General features: G+C 40.6%; 1 protein-coding gene and 1 long non-coding RNA gene across 3 annotated transcripts in view; one reads left to right on the top strand and one right to left on the bottom strand.

Moving 5' to 3' along the window:
- The window catches only part of GCN1 (GCN1 activator of EIF2AK4), a 43116-nt gene extending 29708 nt beyond the window's left edge, over positions 1-13408 (top strand). Inside the window, exons 42-58 of one of the 2 annotated variants that reach the window (XM_033001384.2) lie at positions 274-416; positions 957-1074; positions 1227-1442; positions 1782-1946; positions 2362-2523; positions 2970-3062; positions 3311-3454; positions 4429-4698; positions 4963-5076; positions 5602-5832; positions 6441-6634; positions 7242-7356; positions 8507-8603; positions 9518-9666; positions 10272-10376; positions 11896-12114; positions 12705-13408. In XM_033001384.2, the coding sequence (XP_032857275.2) occupies positions 274-416; positions 957-1074; positions 1227-1442; positions 1782-1946; positions 2362-2523; positions 2970-3062; positions 3311-3454; positions 4429-4698; positions 4963-5076; positions 5602-5832; positions 6441-6634; positions 7242-7356; positions 8507-8603; positions 9518-9666; positions 10272-10376; positions 11896-12114; positions 12705-12830 (2661 nt within the window). In that variant the 3' untranslated portion in view covers positions 12831-13408. The remainder of the gene's footprint in view (positions 1-273; positions 417-956; positions 1075-1226; positions 1443-1781; positions 1947-2361; positions 2524-2969; positions 3063-3310; positions 3455-4428; positions 4699-4962; positions 5077-5601; positions 5833-6440; positions 6635-7241; positions 7357-8506; positions 8604-9517; positions 9667-10271; positions 10377-11895; positions 12115-12704) is intronic. The other variant, XM_042805157.1, reaches the window with a different exon arrangement.
- On the bottom strand, positions 13366-19159 carry LOC122154685. The gene is made up of 2 exons (XR_006166725.1): positions 18809-19159; positions 13366-14696 (listed from the first exon to the last, which is right to left on the bottom strand). It is a non-coding gene; the product is annotated as an uncharacterized LOC122154685 (long non-coding RNA).
- Positions 19160-19185: the final 26 nt, after the last annotated feature.

Here is a 19185-nt window from a genome sequence, read left to right on the forward strand (position 1 = left end):
TTAAGCATCATTTCCAGTAACTGTGGGGTGTGCAGAGACTTGTCCAGCATTGCTGGACCATTTAAAAAAAAAATTTCATCTTCCAAGTTACTTACGTTTCTTTTTTTTGTAGTCATTAGTAATTTCTTGAAATTACCTGTGTGCATTCACAACTCTGTAGTTCATTTACTTTTCATGGTTGCGAGAGAAAACACGGTTTTGTTTTCCTCCTGTTGGTTTTGTATATTGTGCTGAAAACCCCCAACTTTCACAGACACTTCTGTCTCTGTTCAGGCATTGGCAGACGAGAATGAGTTTGTGCGGGACACTGCCCTGCGCGCTGGCCAGAGAATCATAAGTATGTATGCTGAGACTGCCATTGCACTTCTCCTGCCACAGCTTGAGGATGGCCTGTTCGATGACTTGTGGAGGATAAGGTAAGGGATAATCGTCTTGTCCACAGACATTTCTCTTCCATAGTTGAAAAACTGGTGTGATTTAGACTCGTATGTTGCTCCTCAATGAAATGCAGACACCTCCCTTGGAAGCAAAACCAAGTGTCTCTCTTTGCTTGTTGATTTGAATATGATGCCTTATAGCACTGAGTCTGCAAAGCCCTGCCAGCTGTGGATCAGGTTTCCTGGTACTTGCAAAGCAGTCCTACCAGATTATTAATTCTGGCGGTGACTCTGAAATGCACTTCCAAGGCAGTTGATGTGGCAGTATGTAGCCCTCATATACTGTTTTTAATTTTTCAAAATGCTGAGTTACTGTTCTCCTGTGTATGGAAATGTGGAGTGCTGCTTCTCACTCATGTAGGCAGACTGATCTTGCATATTGGCCCATGCAGCATGTCAGTGCTGACCTAGCTCTTTGCCTTTTATTTTGCTCACGTCTGTTATTCGACGTACTGTCATATTTGGACAGGTACCCCCTGAACACCCTCTTTGTAACACTTGACTTGCTCCTGTTGTCAGGTTTAGCTCAGTTCAGCTCCTTGGAGATCTTCTATTCCATATCTCAGGAGTCACTGGAAAAATGACCACAGAAACTGCCTCAGAGGATGACAACTTTGGAACAGCCCAGTCTAACAAGGTAAAGCTGTTCTTGTCTGTTGTGCCTTTATTTATTTATTTATTTTAATTGGCATGAAAGCCTGCTGGAAAGAGATATTGGATAATCATGTATTTTGTTCTTTTTAGAAGTTTCAGGAGTGGATAATACAATTTTGTGATATTCCTTTTCAGGCTATTATTAATGCTCTTGGTGTGGAGAGAAGGAACAGGGTGCTGGCAGGGCTGTACATGGGCCGCTCTGACACCCAGCTGGTAGTGCGTCAGGCCTCCTTACATGTCTGGAAGATTGTAGTCTCAAACACTCCTCGCACGCTGCGTGAAATTTTGCCAACCCTCTTTGGGCTTCTGCTGAAATTCTTGGCCAGTACTTGTGCAGATAAGCGAACGGTGAGAAATTGAGTAATGCCCTCCTGTTACTGCAGGTGACCATACAAACTAATTCCTGAGGAACACAGGATAATTATTTTCTATAAATCACTCCAAAGCTGTCATTAATTTAATTGCTCTGAGCATGAGTATGTCTGAGTTCTCTCTTTGCTGTAGGCAACTGTGATGACAGTAGAACTATTCTTCTGTGGCTGTTTATAACAGTAATGTTTACATTCCTACTACTCTGTCTATACTGTGAACAGTAGTTTATAGTCAAAAGTTATAATTTGCTCACAGTTCACCTTCTGAAGTTTTATAAAACAAGAAAGCAGTTAATTAATAAACTTCTGGGGACAGGTTGCAGCACGGACATTAGGAGACCTTGTCCGAAAGTTAGGAGAGAAGATCCTTCCTGAAATCATTCCTATTCTGGAAGATGGACTGAGGTCAGACAAGAGTGATGAGAGGCAAGGAGTCTGCATTGGGTTGAGTGAGATAATGAAATCTACCAGCAGGGATGCGGTAAGTTTTATGTGGAATGTGAAATCTCCAGTTTCCTAGATATTTATGTTACGATGCTGTATCACAGTTGAAACAGAACAATACAGCTATTGCTGGGCTTGTTTTATGGACTGAATTCAGGGTTTATAACTAACATGAGTTGCTGTTCAGGAAAATGTATGCATTTATATCTGCTGGTAAATTTAAAACCTTGCACAGCTCTGACTTTTATGAGATACAGTAATAGAAATCATCCACTAGGTAGCCTTAGAGCACTGCAGCTATTTGTGTTGATTAGTCCTGCTTCTCTTCCAATATATTTCAAGCAAACTGCAATTTAGTTTGTTGTGCAAATTCTGCATTCTTTGCTACTTTACTGAGATGCATGTGTCTGTTGTGCTTTAGAGATTCTGTAATTTTATCTCTACGTCTCTAGGTACTGGTTTTCTCCGAGTCCCTAGTTCCTACAGTGCGAAAAGCACTTTGTGACCCTCTGGAAGAAGTCCGAGAGGCTGCAGCTAAAACATTTGAACAGCTACACTCAACAATTGGACATCAAGCTCTTGAAGATATCCTGCCATTTTTGCTGAAGCAGCTGGTAAGCATTGCTCAACATTAGTCAAGAACTTGTTTAATGATGTTGTGGGACAGGTTTTGAACAATTAGCTTAGAGAAGCAGGGTTGTAGTGGCAGACCTTCCAGGGAACAGCAGCTCTATTTTGTCTCCTCCATGGTGTCATCGTAGCCACTGGTATGGAAGGTCTGTGGCTGAAGCATAAGCGTAAGAATTGCTATATCTGGCCCTGCTAGGGAACTGCTGTCACCTGCTTGAGTTGCTTGGCCACCATGCCCGATACAGAAAATCTTTCTGATGTGACAGAAGAGCTTGGTTTGGGTTTTTGCTATATAATACGAAAGCGTATTGAGATAGAAGGACTTGCATGTTGGTTATATGATCGCATGGGAAATTGTCACTTGAAATAGGGTTTAGCTTGGTGTGTCACAAAGCATCTCTCAGGTTTGTAACTTTATCTTTCCCTATAGGATAATGAAGAGACATCTGACTTTGCTGTGGATGGTCTTAAACAAGTTATGGCTGTCAAGAGCCGTGTGGTGCTACCTTATTTGGTGCCAAAGGTACAATTGGAAACAAATTTTAAACATCAGAACTGTGCTTTTTCCTCTGCTTGCTGCCAGTTTTCTTTGGACTGATATGCCAAAAGGAAAAGCAGTTTGACATTTTCTTCTGATTTTATGTTCAAAACATTGTCATTTGGGTTGTGATGCATTTATACTTAGAAATTTTTCATGTTGTAGATGAAATGAGATTCCTTCTGAAAAAACTTTCTATTTATCTCTTTTGTTTGTGCGTTTGTGTTTTTTAGCTGACAACTCCCCCTGTGAACACCCGTGTGCTAGCTTTCCTCTCATCAGTGGCAGGGGATGCTCTGACACGACACTTGAGTGTCATCCTGCCTGCTATGATGTCTGCGCTGAAAGAGAAGCTGGGGACCAGTGAAGAGCAATTGGCAAGTAGCACAGCTCAGCTCTTTGTTATGACAGGTTGCCTGAAGATAGAGCTTCGGGTTTACTTCCCAGCACAGAATCTGTGTTCTCTAGATTCACAGATTGCATGTTTTAATTCGGTCCATTAGCTTCTTCAAGATGAGTCTTTTTGCCTGGTGACATATTGTGAGTTGAAAAAACGTATGCTTTCCAGATCTATTTGTATCCATATAAAAGTCTCTTTGGCCTGCAACAAGATATAGTTCTCAGTTTACTTATTCTTGGAGAACTGCCAGAGTGTCTACTTAACTTTATATTTATTCTTGGTATAGAAGACTGAGAGGTTAAAGGGCTGAAGGGAAGAAATCTCCTATTTTGCGTGCAGCACTCCTCCTGTCCTGCCTTTTGAAACATCTGGTATTTGGACTCCAGAGAACATCCTGGAGTTGTAGTTGCTGATAGTCATGTACATAAGTTAGTGAATTAGGAATGGTAGTGACAGAGTCCGTTTGTCTGCTGTAGATGCCCATTAGCTCAGCTTCTGGCCCCAAGTCTGCCTGGAGATCTCCAATATACCCACAGGCATGCTTGTCATTAGTATTATGACGCACAGCATTAAACTACCCAACTCAAAAAAATGTTTTGTCACAAGACCCACAGTCTCTGATGGGTGAATAAGATAGGGGAGACTGAGCTATTCTAATTTTTGTAAATTAGCCCTTCTGCAGCTGGAGAGTGACTTGTGCAGCGATCAGTTCAGCACAGTTTGGTCACTTGTTAAATTCTGAGAGTTGGTTATATACCTATCTCTGCTCCAGGTTTGAACTGAGACTTTAATAGTGATGTGACCAGCTTGTTAATGAGAAACAATTAGCAAGTGGGATATGTTGTAGTATTTGTCTAAGAGATAATGCTGTGGATAACATGGGGAAACCTGAGGTTAAATCTGGCTTTGTTCTATCTGAGAGTTAACGTAAAGTTAATTTGGACTCTTTAGGAGATGGCAAACTGCCAGTCTGTAATCCTGTCTGTGGAAGATGACGCTGGACAGAGAATTATAACTGAAGATTTACTAGAAGCTACCCGCAGCCCTGAGCTGGGCATGAGACAGGCAGCAGCTGTCATTCTGAATATCTACTGCTCCAAGACAAAAGCAGACTATACTGGTCATCTCAAGAGCTTGGTTTCAGGCTTGATACGTCTATTTAATGATACCAACCCTGTAGTTCTGAATGAAAGCTGGGATGCACTTAATTCCATCACCAAGGTGAGAGGCAGCTTAAAAAGGTTCCGGTGGCAAGCAGAAAGTGGGGATAGCTGGTAATATATTGCCTAAATCGAACCTTGTTTTGATTATAAACTACATTTGCATTTGCAAATGCTGCAAAGATTTGAGAGTTGTAAGATGAGCTTGACTTCAGCTTTGGGAGTGAGGAAACAGGTGTTGTCTCTTGACACACTTGAGAAGAATTCACAAAGAATAGCTGTTTGCCATGTTGCCTCATCTTTGTCTTACCCCTCTCTCCTGCAGAAATTAGATGCTGGGAACCAGCTTGCTCTCATTGAGGACCTGCACAAGGATATCCGGATTGTAGGGAACGAGGCCAAAGGCGAGCACGTGCCGGGATTCTGTATTCCTAAGAAGGTAAAGGATCAGAATGAGTGTGGATTTGTCACAGCCACAATACCCCACCTTCTAGGGGAACTGATTGATAGGACTTTACAGCTATTAAAAGCAGTGACTGTTTAGGCATTCCAAACCTGTATGTTGGAGAGGCTTTCTGTAGGTTACTGCTCCTCTTGAGTTACCCTACAGAAGACTCCTCTTGTAACAAGATCTTTGACAATTCTGCTACGCATGTAAGTCATGGTCGCTGGCTGCTTTTTGTGGGGGAGTAGTGCCGGACTTCTGTGCCAAATTTCTCTGATTTAAAAATTCCCTGAGCCGCCACCACTTTTCTCATAGCAACTGGCTTAGTGAGGCGTAGATGCATGAAATCAAACCAAATAAAAGTATCTCTGTAAATGTGGAATCAGGCAGCTGAAGGTCAACAGGAAATTGAGAGAAACTCTCCCAAGTTTGTGCATCTGGTGTATAACAAGAGCAAAATAAGATACATATTTTTTGCATCTTAGCTTCTAAAGCTTTCTTATCCAACTTTCGTGACAGGGAGTGACTTCCATACTCCTGGTGCTGCGGGAAGGTGTTTTAACTGGTAACCCAGAGCAGAAGGAGGAGGCAGCAAAGGCGTTAGGGCTGGTTATTAAGCTGACTTCTGCTGAAGCTCTTAAACCATCTGTGGTGAGCATTACTGGGCCACTTATTCGGATCTTGGGAGATCGGTTCAGCTGGAATGTGAAAGTGGCTCTGCTTGAAACATTAAGTCTTCTTTTAGCTAAGGTAAGATTCAAAGTAATTGACTGTGATTTGTGAACATTTTCCATGGTAACCTTCAGAAATATCTGTTGCTGTTTATGTAAATACATCTCGGATGTCTGCTGGTGTGGATTTGATATTTAGGAATAGCACTGTAACTGGATTGTATTCTTCCAGCAGCTTCTAGCCTACCAAAAAAGCTCCCAAGGCTTGAATCACTGGGCTTCTTGGAAATATTGCTAAATGCTGATCCTACTTTCAAGTGATTAATTAAAATCTACCATGTAATTAATCTCTCCTGTGTCCACCATTTTTATGGATTGTTAAGTGCAAAGATGATCATTTTATGTATCCTTAACTGAGCCAAGCTTTTATTTAGTGCTCTGTATACAAAAAGCTGTTGATGGTGGTGTAAAACAATGTTACCCTTGTAATTCAGTATACGGAAAATAAGATTAGATTTGAAAGGGATGTAAGTTGCGTGTTTTTCCTATTTTAGTAGTGTATTAGGTCTGAATAAGGGCTGTTTGTGATAACTAACTCCTATAGAAGAGGGCATGCTGTTTTCTGGCTTTGATTTCTAGCCACTGTTTCAGACTTCACTGAACCATTTTCTTTCATCTCTGGTACAGGTTGAGATTGCCCTGAAACCATTTTTGCCCCAACTGCAAACAACCTTCACCAAAGCTCTACAAGACTCAAACCGTGCTGTTCGCCTTAAAGCTGCTGATGCTCTCGGTAAACTCATTGTCATCCATGTGAAGGTGGATCCTCTCTTCACAGAGCTACTGAATGGAATTCGTTCCAGTGATGACTCTGCCATCAGGTAAGCCGTAGGTGATGTCTCAGACCTTCCTGCTTACTAAGGGTGAAAGAAAGGGCTAGGATGAATGAACAGAAACCCTGATTAAGATTTACTTATTAGTGAAAGCAGCTGTCTGTTAATCAAGGGCTGTAAAACAAAGAATGTGGATGATAGGGATTTCCTAGGTCAGAAGCTAAGCTGTGGCAGTGTACCAGGGGAAGCATTGCCCGGTTCTCCTCTCTCCTGCACACCGCACAGCAACCCCCTGCAGCATGCTTTGACATACAAGACTGTATCAGTTGTCAGTCTGACCTGAAGTAGTGCAGCTCTTCTTATATCCTGTGTGCACAGATCCCTAAGAAATGAACTTCCTGATTTGATAAAGTTTTAAATGTTTGAATAGTCAGAAAATACATTATGGTGTAACAGACAGGCACAAGTACATAAACATGGAAATACTCTCTAGTATGGCGTTTTCAGCAGTGCAGAGAGAGCATCAGTCTCCTGAACTGTAAGGCAAATTAGTGTAATTGCTGTGTAAGAAACTGTTCCAGGTATCCAGAGCTCAATTTCTTCTTTAGGGTGGGGGGAGAGACAGTGTCTGACTATACGTTGTGATCATTTCTAGGGACACAATGCTGCAAGCTCTGCGGTTTGTAACACGAGGAGCTGGTGCAAAAGTAGATGCTGCAATTAGGAAGAATATCAGCACGGTGCTTCTAGGGATGCTGGGACATGATGAGGTACTGCTTCAGCCAGCTGAAGGATCCCTGCTGTAGACAGTCTTATTCTCAAATTTAAAATCTGAGCTTTCTAACAGAATTACTTCCTAAAACAACTTCTGGGGGAAATTACTAATGATAGAGTGGAAAGAAACTTATGTAAAGCATGTGGTTGGGCATTACTCCCTAAGCTGAATACAGTCTGTAAAATCAATCTCATTGGAGCCCAGTAGTGTGTTAGCTGAGAGTCAGTTGCAAGAATTAGAGATTCCTAGCCAGTCGCTGGTAGCTCTGAAAATCTGAGCGTTTAATGTTTCCTTAGCAACCCTGTATGTGGGTTTGACCTGCAGCTCCTCATCAACGTGTTTGAGGCAGCTCTGAAGTTAGGATTTGTTTTTCATCTTGGAGAAAACTTGCAATACCTCCACTGTATGCACATATGTGTATTTGTAGGCTCTCAGGTGGGGTTTATCACGTAGTGTGAGAAATTTTTCAGATAATGGTAGATTTTTCTCCAACAAGCAAGAAGCTCTCAAGTTTAATATAGGGTCTTCTGTATATGACAGATCACAACAGTATCATCTGTGAGATTACAATTAATCATTTAGTAATTTCTTCCTTACGTTTTAATCTGTGCAACTGTTGGCATGCTAGAAATGGAAGAATTGAAAAATTCCCACTGGATAGTAAGCTTCAGGGTGGAGAGGAGTGAGTGGTGTTGGGATGGTCATATAAGCAAGCCAAAATGACAAAAGCCTGGAAGCTTTAATTTAAAAGTAGTGTGAGTTTATCAGAGAGATAAACTCATATAGAGATGGCTAGAAGTAATGCTTACTTTCTAGACTGTGAATCGAAACACATTTTTTTTAAAAACATTCACCTTAATCTTTATGACTTTTCCATTTAAAAAATGAGAATTTATATAAGGTCTGTAGTTCTTCAGTCTCTGTTGGCTTCTTTGACTGTGGATTTGGCTTTAAGTTCCATTATGTACAAGAAACCTTGCAAACTGACAGAAATCCACAGGGAGCAAGAGTGAAATACTACTAATATTACTTATTTTCTCCTCTTTTTATTTCATATTATCTTCTGTCACTTACTCTTCCTGCTGCTTATCTCTGATGTGTAGTGAGCTCAATGGGTGTTACTCTTTTCTTCCTTTCCTCGTTAGGATGCCACCCGCATGGCCTCAGCTGGCTGCTTAGCAGAACTGTGTGCATTTCTGTCAGAAGACGAGCTTGGTACTGTTCTTCACCAGCACTTACTGGGTAGGTGAAGCTGTTTACGGTGACTAGAACTGATTCTGAAAGCAGAAGATTCCTTCCTAGCCATTGGTTCAGGAAAACTTTGTCACTAATTATTTAGGTTCTTTATCTTAAACCTGAATCTCCACTCTAGATTTTCTTGTACTTTTCTCTGCTTGTGGCTGTTCATTTGTACACCTGGGTACACAGTTGAGTGCAAGGTGGTGGTTGTAATTTGGGGTTACCCATACTTTTTTTCAGATGAGTGGATGGAAGTACCAGCACGTCTGAGTGATTGCTAGTGCAGATGCAGTGGATGGGAGGTGACAGGATGTTCAGGCAGGGTGGACAGGAGGGCCATTCCACCTTTTTTGATGACACTGTGATCTTAGATTGGCTTATGCTTGTTGCAGACCACATCTGGTGACTTCAGGTGCTTTTGGAGGATTAACTAATTTGCCTCCAAGTTAGATAAAGCATGAGTTTTGTAGGAACTCACAGTGGTTGGGAGTGCTACGGGATTGCTCTCCTATGGAATTAAAAAGAGAATCCGTTAGCTGGTTTCAAATTACAGATGACTTTTGCAATTTTATTAGAGAGTCAAAGCTTGTGCAATTCTGATGCCAAGTTCCTTCATGCACTAAGTGATGTGAGGCTAATTATATGTGACCGAGACCATCAGAAGTAACTGGGTTGACCAACAGTCACTTCTTTGTGTCTGGTTTCCACATCTGCCTAGGTGTTCCTATCTGATAGATGCAGTGCATTTTTAGCCCTGTTTGTATGGCTTTTGGGAAGGAGTGGAGGAATCAAGGCATTGCTTTAGATGCTGCTTATTATTTCGTTTTATGGAAGTGAATTGACAAACTAACAAAAGCTTTCCTAGATGAAGAGGAATGAATAGCAGCTTTGCTATTGTTCCTTTATTTCCTTTGCAGCAGATGTCTCTGGCGTTGACTGGATGGTGAGACATGGACGGAGCCTGGCTCTCTCCGTGGCTGTAAACGTGGCTCCTAGCAGGCTGTGCTCCCCCAAATACTACAACAGCGTTCAGGAGATGATCCTTAGCAATGCCACTGCTGACAGGGTAAGTCCTAGGTGAGAGTGGGTGAGTTCTGTTGCAGGCGCTTGTGATTTTAAAAGGGAGTGATTTTAAAAGGTGTGCAGGGTCTCTGCGTTACCAAACAGAGCAAAAATCCCCAAGCACAATGTGAAGATTCTCCCTTGGCTAGATGTGGTTTTTATAGTGAAATTGCACAACTGTTCTGATTCTTTTGAGTGCTGATCCCTGTGGAGGTAAAGATTAAATAATCTTTAACTGCAGAGTAGCTTTCATTGGGAGTAATCTACATTTCTGTTTCTCTATTAAAGATCTCATGCACGGGCCACGTTTTCAAGAAGTGCAAATATTTAATTTTAGGAGGAAGATTTTAAATCTAGGGTTGAATGAGTAATTTGATGTAGGGAACCTGGGGGCTCTGTGGGTCCTGCTGCCTTATTCTGTGTGGCTCATAATCACATTATGATTTTGTTCACGGTATTACACAATAACATTAACCCAATGTTCTCCTGCTTTGCATGCTACTTTTTTTTCATTTTAGCCTTCTGCAAAAGCTTACCAGACCATTAGCCTAGTTATAAAGGCTGTTGTACTCTGCTGTAGTAATACCAATTTTTGTTTTTATGTTGAAGATTCCCATTGCAGTTAGTGGCATCAGAGGGATGGGCTTTCTTATGAAATACCACATGGAAGGAGGAGGGAACCTGCCTCCAAAACTTTCCAACCTCTTTATTAAGGTAAAAGTTTCTGATAACTACCTGGCGTTGTTCTCACATGATCTTTCTTTGAGCTAACTCACAGGGGTTTTCTTTATCAAATTTCTGTGTGGTAACCCAACCTGAAAACTGAAAGCTTGGTTGCCTTATCTTGGGAAGCTCTAAATCCCCCAATCCCTGAAAATCTAGGCATTTCTTTTTGTGGCAAAGTACAGACAGAATCACTTTATCAGCCTGCTTTGCAGTTGTGAATACAATACCACTATCCCTGCTGTAATATGGAAATGTGACTTCTGATCTTTGTGTGGTAAACATCGAGTTTGATTATTAGGAATTCATTTTTTCCTTTGCAGTAACAAACAGCTAGCAGAGGACCAGAGAAACGTGGGGGGAAGTTGTCAGTTTTTTAAGGTTGCTAAAGGTCAAAGGGCCTTTGCTAGAAATGCATTAAGTACAAGCTCTCACCTTACCTGGTTTTGCTGCAGTATTCTTTGTCTTTCACTGTTGTGGCAGGCAGTATCTCCGAAAGACTAATATAAAAGAGAGTACTGAAGTTAATGCTTTTTTCAGTTTTTCAATTCATAGCTATTCAAATATTCGACCTCAAAATTCCATTCTTTCTTGGTGGTTGTTTTTTTTGGTGTCTGCTTTTTTTTTCCCCTGTTTGTTTTGTTCCCTCCCTGCCCACCAAGTGTCCCTGAATTTTGAATATCAGAACCTCAGGATGTTTTTAACATATTAGAAAAGATAGGGGAAGATAGAATGAGGGGTAGTGCTGGAGCAGGAGAGCTGCTTTTTATTTTGTCTGTCATCTTTACTGTAAATAAAAATGTGTTACCTTTTCAGGTTTTATGTTCCTTTTTAATTTACTTGAAAAATCTATCAAACATGCAAGTTGACATGATGCAGGCCATCATTCTTCAGTGCAGACTTTTTGCTTGAAATCCTACATTTATATATTAATTTGTATCATAATATTGTAATAAAATATAAAATTTATCTCACAAATGTCACAATACCTTTATCACAGTATTAATAATGCAGCTGAGATTCAGATGTTAGCTTCCATGTTTTAGATGTGTTGACTATAAATCAAAAATACAAAGTTCTAATTTTTTTTGTATTTTTAAATGAAATCTGCTGTTGAAATGCACCTTATACTCCAATCAGTTTGACTTGGTCGTTGCCACTGATGGCGTGTATCTTAGAGAGGTGGTACCACTATCAACTTTTGCTGCACTTGGTGGTCATTGTAATTTCCTGAAACAGATAAGAGAAGTGTGTGACTGTCATTAACCATGTTTTTAGAAGTTTTCTTTTGAAAAGGTGTCTTGTTTTCAAAGCTTGATCTTCTCTTACCGTTACACAGTTGACTCAAACTTGTTGGTGACAAGTTTCTCTCTTGTATACCTGTGAGATGAAAACTGTTTGCTTTTCTAGCTATAGTTTAAAATACTTAAATTAGGAAAAAAGATAAACTAATGTTTTAAATACCTGTCCTTGGTATATCTGAATTTAAGTCCATCTTTGTCTCCTTCAGTGTCTTCAGAACTCATCCAGTGACATAAAGCTAGTTGCAGAAAAGATGATTTGGTGGGCAAATAAAAACCATCTTCCCTCACTGGATCCTCAAACAATTAAACCAATTCTCAAAGCACTTCTGGATAACACAAAGGACAAAAACACCAGTGTAAGAGCCTACAGCGACCAAGCTATTGTCAATCTTCTGAAGATGAGAGCGGGTGAAGAAGTGCTTGAGGTATGAGCTAGAAGAAAATGTAATCATTGGTAGAAGGTTGTGTCACAGCGCTCTGCATATGTTCAGTGTTGTGCCTGCAGCCTCACGATGTGCTGGCAGTCTCTTACAGAATAGATGGAGTGGGACATTCCTATTTGCATTTAAGCCTCCATCAGTAATTTCATGCTAAGCCTTGAAGAAATAAGCAACACTGATACTGTACAATCTTACAGTGCAGTATTAATAAAATGAAGGTATTTAACATACCTCCCATGTTTAACATAGTAGCCTTGCTTTCAAAGTGCCTTAAGCCCTTCCTGTGCTGTAGTTACCTCAGCTAGGACTGCCAGTTTATCACTTTTGTCACTTGTATAATGCTACTGCAGCTTTAGTGGTGCTAGGGAGAGTGGGTTTTTTTAGATGGATTACTTTGTACAACCATTTCCACACATCTTTTCTAAGTCTTAGCTGCTTTTTTATCGTCCCCATGTCTAGAATCATAAAACCAGATGAAAGACTTTGGGATGTTTGAAAGATTTTTGATAAATGCAACTCGTAAAGCACCTTTGAATGGTATGTCATAAGGAATTGGTGGTGTTTTCCTTCCACAGTCAGTTTCCAAGATTCTAGATGCTGCCAGCTTGGAGCTTCTCAACGAAAGCTGCAGGAGATCTCTGAAGAAGCTGGCTGGCCAGGCTGACTCTGATGAACAGATAGATGACACTATACTGACATGATAATAAAGCTCCAGAAGACAAGAAAACACTGAACCAACCGCTGCATCAGCATTTCAACTCAAACACCTATTTTAAATGTTTTCATTTTTGAAAATGTTAATTCTGATGGGATTTCATGAAAAGGACTCCCAGAGAGTATTTTAGTATCAAATATACCAGAATAGCCTTAATTAGACCTACATTAGCTGAAAATTGAAAATTTGGTCCCCTTTTTGAAACAGGTAATGCGCAAGAAACAGATATACTAATGGTAAATTGTGGCCAATTGTGAGATGTGGCTAGAGCACATCAGACTTAAACTCTGGTGACACCTATTTCCTTTCCAGGGTCTGTGCAAAACCTCCAGTACTCGAAGTGTTGGTCTTTTCCACAGACCCTGTGAAGCAGGAATAGAACTAGGTGAAAGTTAAAGCGTATTGTTTTTGTGTACTGCTAACTTGCTGCTTGTGACAGTTCTGAAGACTGAAAATCCCTGTAAAACAAAGTATTTAAAATAGCCTTAGAAATCACAAATGCGAAAGGGGGATTAAATGCAGTCTGTTTAAAGAAGGAACATTTAATAAAGGCTCTGACTTTGATCTTTCTGGTGTAAACTGTTCTTTTTACAAATTCATTTGTCAACAACCTTATACTGCGATTTACTTTTTACACCTGCTTTTTCTAGGGCTTACAGTCTGTAGAGTGGGTAGTGCTGTAATCTATAAAAACCTTTTGCAAAACTGAGGCAAGCTAGGGTTTAAAACTGAGCCAGAACTGACATTTAATGAAATTGGTAATTACTCTTATTAATTTCCAAAGTATTTTTGTCTACAGCCAGCTTCTTAGTTACTCAACTTGTGAAGTCCTCTATTTTTATGTCTTCAAAGGCTTCACAAGATACTCGGCACTTCCAACATACAGATTTTTTTTTTTTTGTCAATGAGTTGTACTGCTCCAAGAAAACAGTATTTTATTTTACCTGGCCACATATACCTCCTTTTTAAAAATGTATTTTAATTTACTAATACCTTTTATGCCACTTGATGGAAATAGTGAAAATGTTGTTGCAGAATACAAATTTTTAGAAGGAAAAATGAGCTTTACATTCAATGTAGAGTAATAGTTAAGTGAGCCTTTTATGAAACTACACAGAAGCTGGTTGCACCTGAGAAGCCAGAGTATTAAATTTGTTGTTTCAAATGGGTGGGTGGTGTGTGTGTGTGAATCTCCCTTGCATGTAACTCTGGATGGCTCAAACCATGACGAAGGGAAGAGAACACAATACTACACATAAAACTTGATAGCGTAAAATGTAACTCCAGGGGAACATGCATTCTGCTAGAATCAATTTGCTGATTGCTATGGCAGTAGCAGCAAACAGAAAAACATTTTATCTTCATCATACTGATGCCTCAGACAGCAAGATACAATCTTGAGTAGATGTGTGGGAGTGCTGGGCTTTGTTCTGGTCAGAAGTGCAAGAACCTGTCAAAGCCTTCTCAGTGTTACGTCCGCTCCCAAGCCTGTGGTGTAGGCTCCTGGCTACAGAGGTTTGCTGTAGGAGTCAGTGGAATACTGTTAGAAGGGACCTGGGAAAATCAGCTGGTTTACCCCTCACCCTAAGATAGTCTCAGCTCCAACTGAACTATTCCCAACTGTTTTTCATATAATTGTTTTTTACAGCACTTTATGGTGAAGATCCCGTAACTTCTCTATGCCATATACTTCATTATATAAACTTTTCAGACTGTCAGAACTTACCTTGCATCTTAAAAAAAAAAATCTTCCTTGCTGTTTCTTGAGTCCATTGATGCTTTTCCTAGTCCCACAGACATTGAACATAGTTCATTTTGCAGCAACCGCATCATAACTTTAGTCTTCTCACCCCTGGATGAAAGAAGTTCAGATTTTCTAAGTCTTTCTCGTAGATTTTCATATTTTCTAAACTTACACTGCTGCCCTCTGTTCCATTCTGATTCATACTTGCCTCATGGTATCCACAGCTGGACCAGGTCTTCTAGGAGAGAATGTTTACTTTGCCAGCCCTACGTACCACACTGTTGTGTATCACAACACAAGGTCTGGGTGTTTGTTTTTTTTTTTGTAACAGCAGAGTGTTGTTGATGTGGTTAGTTTGTGATCAACTATGAAACCAAGCTACAAAATTGCTCTTTGGTTATTTATTTCCAATCTTTTATTTATGCAGTTGGCTACTTCTACAAAACTGCAGTCCTTTCCAGCTGGTCTTACTGAAATTGTATTCTACTTATTTCATAACATTTACATGCATTCTGGAGGTGGTTTTTAATTCTGATTTTGCCTTCCAAAATATTTCCAAATCTTAAACCATCTTAAAACTATATTTTGCACTGAATTGGTAATAATATCAGAGTGAAATCTCAACTAAATGCTCTTAAGGATTTGGCAGTCTTAGGGCACTGGAATTAGTTTCATCTATAATGAATTAGCTATGTTTTGGGATAACAGAGGAACAGCAGTTAAACCATGCAATACAAAAAATTTTGTGCACTGAAACATGTACAAAATGTTACACCATTCAAAAACTATTACATAAGTGCCAAAAAGCTCAGTGATTGTCTTGGACTCACTTACTTAACCACTGCAGGCAGGAAGGAAGAAAAAATTTGCAAGTTTCTCTGAAGAATGGCTGTTTGAGCTCTTACCATGGGCACCTTGGCTTACCTATTTTGTCTCAGATTCTAATTGATTGTCCTGGTTTTGGCTGGGATGGAGTTAATTTTCCTCCTAGTACCTGGTACAGTGCTGTGTTTTGGATTTACTGTGAGAATAATGTTGATAACACACTGATGTTTTAGTTGTTGCTAAGTAGTGTTTATCGTAAGTCAAGGATTTTTCAGTTTCCCATGCTCTGCCAGCAAGGGGGTGCATAAGAAGCTGTGAGAGAGCATGGCCAGGAGAGCTGACCCGAAATAGCTGAAGGGATATTCCATACCACAGGACATCGTGCTCAGTATATGAACTGGGGGACTTGGCTGGGAGGGGCCAATCGCTGCTCGGGGACTGGCTGGGCACCGGTCAGCGGGTGGTGAGCAATTGCATTGTGCATCACTTATCTGTCTCGGGTTTTATTTCTCTTCTTGTTATCTTCCTTTTCATTGCTATTATTAATTACCTTCTAATTTATTTCAGTTATTAAATTGTTATCATCTCAACCCACAAGTTTTTTTTTTTCTGATTCTCCTCCCCATCCCAACAGGGGTGGGGGGAGGAGTGAACAAGTAGCTTTGTGGTGCTTAGCTGACAGCTGGGGCTAAACCACAACAGTGTTTCACATAAACATGTGAAAATTACAGTTAAGTAGGAGCCTTTTTTATTCACTTGTTAATTTTAGCCAGTAAGATCTTTTGTTATTAAGGGTATTTTGATGATTTGTATTTCCACCTTACATAGCAGCAAGTGGAAAAACTCATTCATCTTTCCTAACAGCAGCTGAATTTCTGCACCCAGTTTAGTTGTTTCTGAGGGGGAGGAGTAAAAGGTAGGAGCTCACTTGCACTTATTGAGAATATGCTGATTTTTCAATTACAACAAAACACTGAATTTGGATTTTGATAGCTACTTTTCACTAAACTATTTATACACTGCAATATAATACATCAGAGGTAAAATACCCATAATTTTTGCCACAACACGAGATCTGATAAATTGATTGTGTCAACTTGGAGACAAAAGAATTAATTTTTTTCTCATTTCAAATGTCTTAAAAATACCAGTTGTCAGTAAGAGGTAATTTTTCCCCACAACTGACTGTAATAACAGCTTTGAACTGTCAAGCAATTGTCTGAGTGACAGCTGAAGTGTGTGTATTTTGAGAAGATCAAAAAATAATTTAAACTTACGAGGTGCTAAAAATTTAAACGGAAAAGAAACAAATGTGGAAGCATAAGATATTAAAATTTTCTTTTTTTTTTGTGGCAAGGCACAGCATGCACTGTCCATTTTATTAGGTAACATCATGCCATCTCACACTTTTCACATGATGAGGTTTTGTGACGATAAAACTAAAAGTAATAGGAGTCATTGTCATTTTGGGTTTGAGCTGGTGGTTTGCATGCTGGATTCAAGGTATCACCCTGCAGCTACGAAGCAGCACCCTCAGATACCCTGATGCTCGGGGCACATGGTGGGTCATATGATTGGCAGCCCCAGTGCTTTACTGGGGTGGCTGGTATGTGGTGGGAGTTGATTTAGCACTGAGCTAGGTTTGGGCTAGCTGCAAACCCTTTTCTAGCAGGGTTTCTGTGAGTCTGTTAAATGACACATGCTCACATCTGGTAACACTCCAGCCTTTCTCCTGCTCCTGTTAGCTACAACATACATTTGAGAATAAGGTAGAATGAGCTATAGGGTGTGGTATTTTAAATGCATGAGTTGCAGAGTGAATGTAAGATGGAAGTCATCTAAGTGGATTTCAGGATGTGTGGGACTTGACAGGGGTGAGTTTTTAAGTCTAGAATACTTTTTTGAAGGCTGAGATTAAGGAAGGTTTATAATTAAAACCACAGACATTAGCTATATCGTTGATCAAAAGTATTTAGAATATGTGATTTTATGTGCTAAAAAAAATCTTCAACCCAGACATGCTATTTTAGCCATGCTGGGCTGGTTTGTTTCCAGATGAATTGCATACAGATTAGGCAAATATAACCGTGGAACCATACCACAATACCCTATGCGGAAGAAATACGAAACTAGAATTGGTCAGAGACGATTGCCTTAAAAAATATTCTTATTCCTTTTAACAAAACGTTATTAGATAAATCCAGAGTCTATAGCTTTCGAGTCAATGTTAAGGGAAAAAGCAATACTGTTAAAAACAGTCTGTTGTTCTCCAAGAAACATTCACCTATCACAGCACAGGTGTGGCTGGAAGGCGCTTCTGGATTTCAGCTAGTCCAAGCCCTGTGCTCAGTGCACGCTCGAGTGGAGCGGGTTGCTCAGGGCACTGTCTGGGTGGGCTGGATCCACAACCTCCCTGGGCAACCTGTTCTGGTGCGCGAACAGCCTCACAGTGTCACTGACAGTTTGCAGTGGTGATGTTCCACTGGTTTCAATCTTTTACTTGTCCTTGGGTCCTACCAAAAAGATCCTCAAAGCAGGTGCATCCTGCCCTTTAAGCATCTTTATAACAACTAATTATATTGTAATTATCACTGCATTACAGATTGGTATTTTCAAGTTAACTGTTTTCAAGTTAACTGTCCTCAGATTCTGCGTCATCCTTCCTTGGACCATAAAGGTCTGTGTTCTTCTGTGCTAATACAGCTCTCCCCAATTGAAGACAAATGCATGTTAATGAGATACTTGTGTCAATGAATTGTTAACGTAAGGTTAAAATTTTAAAAATCAACTTATTTTAACTAAGTAATGTCAGTATTTTGGTTTTAATCTATGCTAAACTAAAATTACTTTTAAGATAGAAGCAATACCTAGCACGCTGCCTTTTGTTATTTTGTGTTTACGTATGTCTTGAAAAGCCTTAATAACGGGGAAAGTAAGTCTTATGTCATTTACATATTCCAAATCAAACCAGTGCATTGTTTAATCTAAGGGGTTGAAGTACCAGTAAGAACTTATTATTTCTCTGCAAAAATATTTGAGAGAGAACCAGCACTCTCCTCATGCTGTGTCTCCACCTAAACATGGAGATCACCTAAAAAGCGATCATAGTCTTGTCGAGTTTGCGTAGTCAGTATCTGTGCAACTGACAGCAAAATTCCTCAGGCTGTTTTTGTGTTAGACAACTGCGAGAGTGCTGTTTGAAACTCTGTAGATTTGGGCTGTGGATGGTGCCGGCACAGCTGCTGCTGTGTGTGAGGTCAAGGCCCTTCCTGAGCCATAGACAGCCACATCTCTGGATTAAAAACCCCAGGAATCTAATTCCAGACTGGCCTGAATTGCCAGGCCTGCATGACACACCTGGGCATTTCACATCACTTTGCTGTGGGCTTCCTCACCTGTAGGCTGGGCTCTGATGGGAACTGTCCTTGCAGCTGTGAGACTTGCTGCTTTGGTACACAGGCATCATGCTGAAGAAGCAAAACGTGATCCCAGCCATTGGGCTGCTCCTGTGCTTTCTCAGGCGTGGAGCTGACAGTGACTGAAAGTGCTGGGGCTCCTTCACGCCTTTGGTGGTTCCGCGGGGATGGCCTCCCCTTCTGCTACATCCGCATGCCTCAGGTGAGAGCCTACGGGAGCCGAGGTGGATACACCGCTGCCTAGCGGAGGCGACCCGGTGGCTCAGCACAGGGGAAAGAGGAGCACAAGCCCGGGCAGGGCGGAGGAGGGAGGCCGGCAGCCTCAGCGTGGCCCATCCCTCACGGGTCCGTCATGG

This window comes from Tyto alba, unplaced genomic scaffold, assembly GCF_018691265.1.
Source record: "Tyto alba isolate M040663 unplaced genomic scaffold, T.alba_DEE_v4.0 Super-Scaffold_44, whole genome shotgun sequence".
Classification (NCBI taxonomy): Eukaryota; Metazoa; Chordata; class Aves; order Strigiformes; family Tytonidae; genus Tyto; species Tyto alba.